Below are 10,000 nucleotides of genomic sequence, written 5' to 3' on the forward strand. Positions count from 1 at the left end.
TAGATTGCTACGACTTAGAGAATTTTTTTTGGGGGGGTGGGGATCGTACGAAGATTTTCCGGTATCTGTGACGTCATGCAACATTACAAACGATGGTGAATTAGTGAATCGCAAATGATAATGACGCACTTCGAAACATCTGGTTAGAAGACGAGCGACAGCAAGAATCACATTGAATCACAAACGAAAATGACTCAGAACGAAATCTGCGGTTAAAAGACAAGCAACAGCGAAAACCACTGCGAATCGCAAACGAAAATAAAATGATGCATAACAAAATGTGTAGTTAGGAGACATTTGACAACGAACACACAAATCACATTTGACAACGAACATTTGACAGCAAATCAAACAATAAGGATCCTCAAAGAAACTTGCGACAAGAAGAGCAACGCCGTCACAATGTTCGATGGCTGCGATCTCTGGCACATAATCCTTTACTAACCTACAAAGCTGTCTTAAACTACGCAAGGGTTAATTGCCAGTCATTGGGACCCTACAACGTTGTATTTCTTGTCTGCGAACCCCTCCATTTCTTCAAAGAAAGTGTAGTAAGTACATATGAATTGTTTGGACATTGCTGCTTGCATGGTCGAATTGTATTGCCACCTCCACTTATTCCAAATGATAATGTAAATCTACGCCTTGTTGCACTAGTACTACAACTTTAAATGTGCAGCTCATTTTTACTGTGTCAGATAGTGCAGAATATAGACGGTTCGTCCCTCCTGCATGTAATAAAGTATACGTTGAACCTACTCTTAACGCTGACCATTTAATGGTGTTACACTTAATGTTGTTAAAACAACGTGACATAGATTTTTTTTTATTTTGAAAAACATCGACCATCATGCGGACCCCTTTACCTTCCAATTGTTTATCCAGCGGAAACCTCACGATAATCCGTGGGTAGGCTACTTTAAATACCTTATGTAACTCGTTGACGTTTAGCATGACTAGGAGAGGCGCAACATCGTGTAGCTTTTCGACCTGAGCGCACCAAGAGTCTTTCTTTGCAAACTGTAAAGTTCGCATTCATCGAGTTACGTTCGACCCATGTCAAGGTGAACTATGATGTACAGTACAACGACATTAATTTCTACTTCCACCAGCGTTTGCGATGACCATACTTAAACCACAGGAACGAACTATCGAATTTGTTGATGTCCACCTCCGTAAACCTGTTTTTAATGACTTTGTGTTTTATTTAGTATTTTTCCGTGTTAAACGACAAAATAACTTGAAAGTTCTCCTATCATATGGCAATGAACTCGGACGTATAATGTTGTGTGGAAGGAAGCATTGAACACTTCTCATGAAACCTCTATTAATCAATATTGGCCCTTTAGCGTTTTCTGGCCTGAAAAAAAACAACCTAGATAGGTCACGACTTTACAGATTTGTTCCCAAGGGATGTCATATCGAACATATGGTCCTATAAGGTCGTTATGTTTCGATCGAGGGTTTATTCATGACACCATGCGAAATTCTCATTAAAAACGTATAAATGAGTATAACTTTAGAGAAAGTGCAAATGAATTTTTTCTTCTGAATAAGAGTTAGATTGTCAAAGGAAATCTTCCAAAGAAATGACTTCAATGAAACCAATCTACCTAAAGATACAATTTCCATTGAAGAGTAATTTTATTGAAGAAGCATTTGGAAACCGTCTTTCAAGTCAAAATTAAACATAATACCCTTATAGATGATTAGATGAATCCTATAACAACCAGAAATTAAAATAAACATGTTAAGTCAAACTTAAGGTACACATAATTATCACAAAAAGGATTAGGGGGCCCGCGTTTAAACCTTCAAAAGGTTAGGGCTTCATTTGAGTTTTACCGGAAACAAAATCTATTTGAAATTTTTTATCGGTATAATCATAACTTTAAAAAACTGCAGTTTGCCGAGACTACGAATAATTAATTTTATTAAACGAGCAGTCTAATTTGGCTAGTTCTTTCTGAAACCTTGATTATTAAGGTGATTTTCTTTCTTTTTCTTTGGTCGGTGTTTTGGTTATTAAAACACCCACGGTTCAAAATAAATACTATTTTCAATAAAACACATGTGATACTCGATCCTGTTGGAGGATTTGAGAGAGACCGAGAGCAGTAATCCTATTTTCAACTCTTGTGAAATACCCTTGTGATGTTATTTATTTTTTGTTATTGTTGTTTTTATGACAAATACAAATTACACTCGCCTAAAAACATATGATTTTCAGTAAATCGTTAATGATGACTTAACCGTTATATGATTGGGGAGGGGGTAAAGCTCACTCTTATTTGTTGATTTTAAAATCTGTTTGTTAAGGATTAATTTATTCATCTATTGCAGCACCTCTCATCTTTATGCCTTTGTGATTATTCAATTAAATTTCTGTTTGTTTTGGGTGTCGTTTATCCATTGACAATAACATCTGTTTTTTCTAAATTTGAACTACTATACAACTTTATTTCTTATTGTGCTATGCTATTTTTACATCCTGGAAACTCATAGTGTCTTACGATTTGATTCAAGATCCCCTTCAATATTTCCTGAAAGTTAGAACTTAAAATGCTTAGCTGTTTTATAGATATAGTAGATACGTAATTTTGACAACAAGGATATATATAATGTTTAATTTAGTCCAAAAATCTCTTCAAAATTCCCTGAAAAGTTCAACTTAACACTCGTACCTATTCTTTGCAGGCAATGTCGTATCCAGGGGGGACTAGGGGGTTTGAACCCTCACGGGAATTTTTTGTTTGACTCGTGAAAACGCAGCTAAAATGTATATAACCCAATTCCCACCCCTTCCACGAATAAAAATCATGGGTACGGCCTTATTTGCAGGTTTTTGCCATTTTGTCAACCTGGATACACATAGTACCCCCTTCAACATTCTGAGATTTTCAACTTAATATCCTTAGCTGTTCTTGAAATATTGCAGATATGTCGCTTGATATTGTATCTTCAGATTTAACTCAGCACTCCCCCAAAGTTTTACCTTACCCAAAGTTTATCCTTAGCTTTTTTAGACACCCCAGATCAAACGTACCCCCTTTCCCACTATGAAACCTATATGCAAGCAATACTCGACTTGTGTACATTACAGCCCTGGCCCCAAGGCAAGTGCTGTAAACAGTGAGGGAGGGCAACTGGCTGCCCTTCCATCACTTTCAATTTTTAGAAGGGACTTTTGATTTGAAATTGAATGAGCTTCCTCCAAAATTTTGCGTCGTCACTCCTTCCATACAAAGTGGCAATGATACAAAAGCTACACTTACTTGACATAGTTTGTTATGCAGTAGGCCTAATTAAATGCGTTTAGCCTGCACATATATTACTACCAAATTGTGTCTGCTACCAAATTACTACCAAATTGTGTCTGGTTCTAATGGAATGAAAAATAAAAATCCCCATTATTTGACTAGACTTAATGCATTTCTTGATCTGTGATTTGAACTGCACTAAATTAAGTTTTTGACTCACTATAGCATATATGTTGTAAGTAGGGAGACTAAGTTCGCACAGTCCGAATAGTCTGTTTTCTTTTTACTCTTTTCTTTAGTGTTTTTTTTTTTCTGGTCTCTTTTGTAATTCTTATACTTCTCCCCATTAAAGATTTCAAAGTAATGGCTCATTGCATCATTCTGAATCGGAGTCCGAGCATGAAAATGAAGATCAAAGTGTATTACGTTCGTCTAAAAAGCGTGAGCGACCTCAAAGCTTTGCAGCCATGGGAGATGTAAAACAAAAATTTTCGGAAGGATGCTTTGCTAATGAATCCGCCCAGAGGAGAGAGGAGTTTGAAAAGGAAAAGAAGGAGGAGCTAATAAAACTAAGAGCCAGATTATGTGCGGTAGGCGAAGAGTCTGAAAAGGTGCTTGATGTGTTTCCTACTAACTAACTGAGATACCTGGGTTCAGCATAATTAAAAATATAATTATTCATAACATCAAATTAAAAAAATGCTTTAGTTGATGCATCTGGGTTTGGATAGTACTGAGATTTGTTTTTGTTCGATTAAATTCTTTTGAATATCTGCGGGAAAAGGTATCCTAAATATATTGAAGACAATAACTCTGTTTTAAACCTTTCTCCTGTTTTAGCAGAAATTGTTGCGAAAAATTTCGAAGCATTCTGAACGTCATTTTCTTGTCAATTTTGCCCCAAGGGTTAATCACCCTTGAATTGCCTAAGTTTTTTTTGAATAAGCTATTTACGGTCCAAATGAAAATCTTGTTTAACTTCAATGTTTTACATCAATTTAAAACGGTGGGTAATAGGGTGCAACAATATGAACTAGAAAATTGCAACCAGATCACTGTAACACTGCTTAATTGACAATTAAAATATATTTGAGTTTTTTTTCAGGTAATTTTTTTTTTGTAATCTTCAATATTGACATAGTTTCAGAATAAATGCTCACAGTCTTATCCGTAACTTCCTAGATATAGACCTGGTAATCAATCTTATTTTCTCTAAGAAAATAATTCCTTGGGGGGGGGGATAAAGGCCTCCATGATGTTTCATCCAGCTAATCGGTCGTCAGTGAGTAATCTCTGTCCTAAAAACGAATATTCCAATGATATGTTCATGATTCTCAAATATTATGTCAAATTATAAATTATATATATTTGAAATAGCCATAAAATCATATTTTTTATTTGTGTATAGTTTCCTTCGGGGAGGGGGAAGCAGTATTGTATATTTCTTTATACTTGAGTTTCTGTCTCCCCTTATGAATGACTTGTAAAATATTTTTGTCTAGTAATTTGTCTAAATGTAACTAAAAGATCTATGTCATGCCAGAAAGTTAATTTCTCTTGGGAGTAAAACTAAATGAGGTTCGTCAGTGCTAGACTCGGCCATTTAAAATCAAAATTAGAGAAGAAAATCTTGAGAAACTACGGTCTGTAATCAGTAGGAACAGGAATAAAGAGAAAAACCATTTTATGTAGGTTTAATTTTTCCTTTTTATTATTTAAAAAATCTTTTTGTTAGTATTTAATTCGTGTTTTTATTATTTTTATTCATTTGATATTTCTTCTTTTACTTCCCACTGGCCATGGACTATTTTTTTTAATATTTTCTTCTTTAGTTTATGATGGTATGCCAGTTCGGCTTTCGGTCATTTATTCATTTGTAATCAAAATGCATTTTATTTTTATGGAGGGAGGGCGTAAAAATTGTTTGTTGCTTGTGCCGTTTTATTCCTGATTGAATGACATGTAATGTTTTTATTTCTTCGCTTAATTGGCTATGCTTCCTCAAATAATTATACAGTGTGTCTTACATCTGTCTGATTTTATATTTCGCTTGAACAACTATTTTGGCATAGGAGGGATTCATGTCCCTTAATTTTTGCTCGCTTAAGCTTTTGTCTCTTTTTCTAACAAATATTTGTTTGCTGTTTTTTTAATTAGTCTATTTGCTTGGTTCAGTTTTTGCTATGTGGTCAACTTAAAGTATAGAGCTATAGCTCTTAGTTAATCATATTCTAAATACACATATATATATATATATATATATATATATATATATATATATATATATATATATATATATATATATATATATATATATATATATATATATGTATATATATATATGTTATGTTTAAAAATTAGTATAACAGTACAAATTAGGGATGAGACGTTTTAATCGACAGTGAACAGATATAAAATTTTTTTAATTGGATATTTCGAACACATATGAGGTGTTCATCATGAGCAGTAAAACTAAAAGACATCAATAAAAACAAACAAAATTTATGCTCAATAAACTAATTGCATATAGTTTATTGCTCTTATTTTTTTCAATGCAACAACGGAAGCAAATCTCCTTGACCTTTTCGGTTCCGGTTCATTAGATTTATCTGACAAATCAGGTGGACAGCGGTCATAGCTCTTAGGTGAGGTGAGACATACTTTATTTGGCCTCAGTAAATTTTCATAATTTGAATTCAATCCAAATTCACCTGTATCTTTGTTTATGGAATTATTCTTGAATTTTTTTTTTTTTAATTTCATTTGTTTCACTGAAAATTTGCTCTAAACCTTGGTCCCTAGAAATCAAGAAACATTTTCAAACAAAATAAAATGATTTGGATAATTATAAATATGATCTGATGGAGCCGACGTGAAATCTTCAGGTTTGGAATTTTGCTTTAAGGACGATGAAATAAAATTAAGATGTTGTAGTACTCTCATTTTTAAATTCTGGTTAGTACGTCCCATATAAGAGCTTCCACAAGTACATGGAATTTTATAAACCCCACTTTGTTGCTCTACGGAAGTTCAATCCTTTCGAGAATTCAAAAAACTAGCCAAAGTATTACTACCTCTTAAATCTACCTTTAGACCATTATTTTGTAAAATTCTTTTAAGTTTTCCACACAGGCCTGGAAAATAGGGTAAAGAACAAAAAACATCTTTCTTTTCAAATTTTTAGGGAAACAATTGAAATAAAAAAAAAATATTCAAGAATAATTCCATAAACAGAGATACAGGTGAATTTGGACTGAATTTAATTTGTGATTACTAAGGTCAAATAAATTATGTCTCACCTCACCTAAGAGCTATGACCTCTGTCCACCTGATTTGTCAGATAAATCTAATGAACCGGAACCGAAAAGGTCAAGGAGATTTGCTTCCGTTGTTGCATTGAAAAAAATAAGAGCAATAAACTATATTTAATTAGTTTATTGGGTATAAATTTTGTTTGTTTTTATTGATGTCTTTTAGTTTTACTGCTAATGATGAACACTGTATATGTGTTTGAAATATCCAGTTAAAAAATTTATATCTGTTCACTGTCGATTAAAAGGTTTCATCCCTATTTTGAACTGTTATACTTTCGTCATGGAAAGGCAGTGTGGTCTTCGAAGTTATCTATTTAAGAATTAGTGCTATTAGTAATAGGCTGATTATTTAATGACTATATCACTAACAGGAGCATAAAATAAGTACCTGCCCCCTTAAGAGTTTTTTTTTTGTCGAAAATCATAAGAACTAATTTCTGTGCTTTCCATTTTCCTTAATTTTAATGGGTTATTTATTTATTTGTTTCTATTAAAATCGAGGAGGAAATAAAATATGTAAATGAAATTATAGAATACTTCAGCAAACGAAACAAACCGACGGTTTACAGTAGGCTTAGAAACATAATTCAATAAAATATGTAAAAGAAATTCAAATGTTGAATATTATTTTAATTCTGGAAAAGGGAAATAGGTTATGAATAGAGAAAATGTTTTCAGACCTACGGTAAAAATGATCTGTCTTAATCATAGCTAATCCAAACGATTCTTTAATTTCAAGTCTCAAAACTAATTCAGTGTCGCCTAATTAAGGATCATATTTTGATCAGGTATAAAAATAAAAATAAATGAATAAATAAGGATATTCTTGAAAGTATGTTATTTAAGCCCTGAGCGCAATGCATAAGGGAAATATTAATGCATGATAAAAAATTTGTATAATCTCAGTAGAAGTTTTCTGGCAATACTGCGGTTCTTTCCCAGGATTTTTGGGATAAGGTTGCTCTTAGTTTTCGCTATATAGTAACCAACAAACTTGGATGTTACCTTTTGTCAAACATATTTTCTCAGAAATAAGGAGGAGAGGCCAATCTCGATGTTTTTCCAATTTTCAATGAAAGTATATAAAAAAAGTTTTTTTTTTGTAAAAACACCATAGACAGAGATTTTTCAAAACCTAAGAAGGAGTACAAAATTTAAATAGTAAATTCCATCACCCCTTCCCAAATGACGCCAATGCTTAAGTCACTGTTCTGATGCTCGTAGTTTTTGTATACCCTTTTTGAGCCCCCATTCCACGCCCCTTTTTCCCTATAGGCATGTGATTAAAAATACGGAAATTTTTTGGGGTAAATTTTGTGTGGGGGAGGGATTTTCTACAGGAAGAATTTTTCGTGTGTTTTCGGAGGAATTTTCAGGGTAATTTTTACATGGGAAGGGGGGGGGTCTTTTATTGTTTGGAAAACGGTCAGAAATTAAATGAAGAAAAGTTTTTTCAACTTCGGTGAGGATGGAAATGTTTGGAAGGAATTATAAGGGTGTGTGTGCTTTTTAGTGGGTCAGAAATTAAACAAAAAGAAAAAGCAAGTTTTTCTACTGAAAGTAAGGAGCAACATTAAAACTTGAAACGAACAGAAATTATTCCTTATACGAACGCGGCTCCTTCCTCAACCTTCGCTCTTTACGCTAAAGTTTAATCCTTTGTCGCAATTTTTAAGAAAGACTGGTCAAAAACAGGGGCAGCAGAATTTGAATGATAAGTATATTTAAAGGACTTCAAGATTTAAGCATAAAGAGTGAGAGCTGAGGAAGAGGCAGCTTCTCTCACATAAAGAATAATTTATGTTTGTCTTAAGTTTCAATGTTGCTGTTTACTTTCATATGAAATAACTTGTTTTTTATATTTAATAATCATAAATGCTTGGGGGATTCTTCAATAGTAACTAGAACTTTACAACTTCTTCCCCCTAAACAAACCAAAGGAACTATGGATCATAAAACCCCGTTTTTTTTAGGTTTTTTTTTTATTTCCATTTGCAGTTCTATTCTGTTCTTTTAACCCTTATCTTGTTCAATTTTGAAACTTAATTTTCCTTCATAAGATCAGGCATTGTAGACCTATAGGATTTGTACTTCAGTCGTCATTGTATGGTAAAAGAAGCCTGAAGCGTCATATGATAAATATAGGATAGGGAAGTCATTGCAAAAAGGGAAAATTTCAATCTGGCATTTACGTGGGAGGAATAGTATCTGGAAACCCCTCCAAAATGTGTCCCCCCCCCCTATGAATGTATACACCTCATGTTATTTATCTATTTCTGGCTTACCATTTTTGATGTTACGAGTTATTTTAATTTTTTTTTTAAATGAAGGTTGCATCCCTACAGATGATTCCATAGGCGTTGTTATGGGATACATTCATTTCTTTTATTTATTTATTTGGTTGAACTGTGTTAATACATGTTCAAGTTACTTTATCACTTTCTTCAATTTCACTCTTATTGGAAATGTTTTATGTGCTAGGGTCGTCAAGCAAGGTTAAAAGAGATGTATGAAGACTCAGTGAAAGACAGTGAAACAAATATTAAGAGAACAGTGGATACCGACTTGGGTATTTCCGCTCAAAATGCCCGCTTGCTTAAAGAGCAATTTGAAAAGGGGAATTGTGAATCCGATATAAAACATCGGACATTTGGTGAAGAGGATTTGAGCATGCTTGAGGTTGCCACTGCTAAAGAGTCAAGAAGTTTGTTCAAAGAATTGGATGCGAATGCGGGAAAGACCGAGGTGACCTTGAGAAGATCTCAATCACAGATGATTCCAGGAGAGCACAGGAGATCCGTAAGGGTTTTGCATGGTGTTCATGTAACAGATCTTCCCTGCAAACTAACATCAGCTTAATCAAATGTTATAAGAACTTTGTGAGTTTCGAAATTCATTTAAATTCTGTACGGAAAAAGCACTCATTCAATGATTAGGCATGGGTGTGATACTTTTTATAATTTTTAATGATTTTTGGAATCGCTACGCTATTGCTGCTCCTTTTGTTGAGGTTTGATTTTTTCTTTGAATTTTGCCAAAATGATCAAGCCCAGGTTCTATTCAATGTCTTGTGTTCTTTAGGCTTGCTTTTGGTTGGAAACTAAACTATTTAGAAGTGGACTAACAGTCTATAGTGCTTTATTTACGAGACTCAAGTTCTCTTTCGTTGATCTCCATTTCTCAAAGTTTATAGAGGCACACTTCCCCTGTTTAATACCGTTGTTTAGGCCAAATTGGCACAACTTGAAACAACCGAATAATATCAATTGTGTTCAGTGGCGTAATTTTTTTCAAAATCCTTGGGCAGGTTGGAGCCAATTTTCTCAAATCATCTGAAAATGACAGTGAAAACTGAGAAATGAACCATCTAGTAACAAAAAAAAAGGTTAAGATATACTAAAGAAAACTGCCCCGCTTCTGTGGATG

At 33.6% G+C, this 10,000-nt stretch overlaps 1 protein-coding gene across 1 annotated transcript in view; it reads left to right on the plus strand.

Moving 5' to 3' along the window:
* The window catches only part of LOC136030304 (uncharacterized), a gene marked incomplete in the record, with an annotated part of 169,050 nt that overhangs the window by 133,845 nt on the left and 25,205 nt on the right, over window positions 1-10,000 (plus strand). Inside the window, 2 exon segments of the mRNA XM_065709195.1 lie at window positions 3,613-3,871; window positions 9,056-9,373. Of these exon segments, the coding sequence (XP_065565267.1) occupies window positions 3,613-3,871; window positions 9,056-9,373 (577 nt within the window).

This window comes from Artemia franciscana, chromosome 1, assembly GCF_032884065.1.
Source record: "Artemia franciscana chromosome 1, ASM3288406v1, whole genome shotgun sequence".
In the NCBI taxonomy this organism is placed as follows: domain Eukaryota; kingdom Metazoa; phylum Arthropoda; class Branchiopoda; order Anostraca; family Artemiidae; genus Artemia; species Artemia franciscana.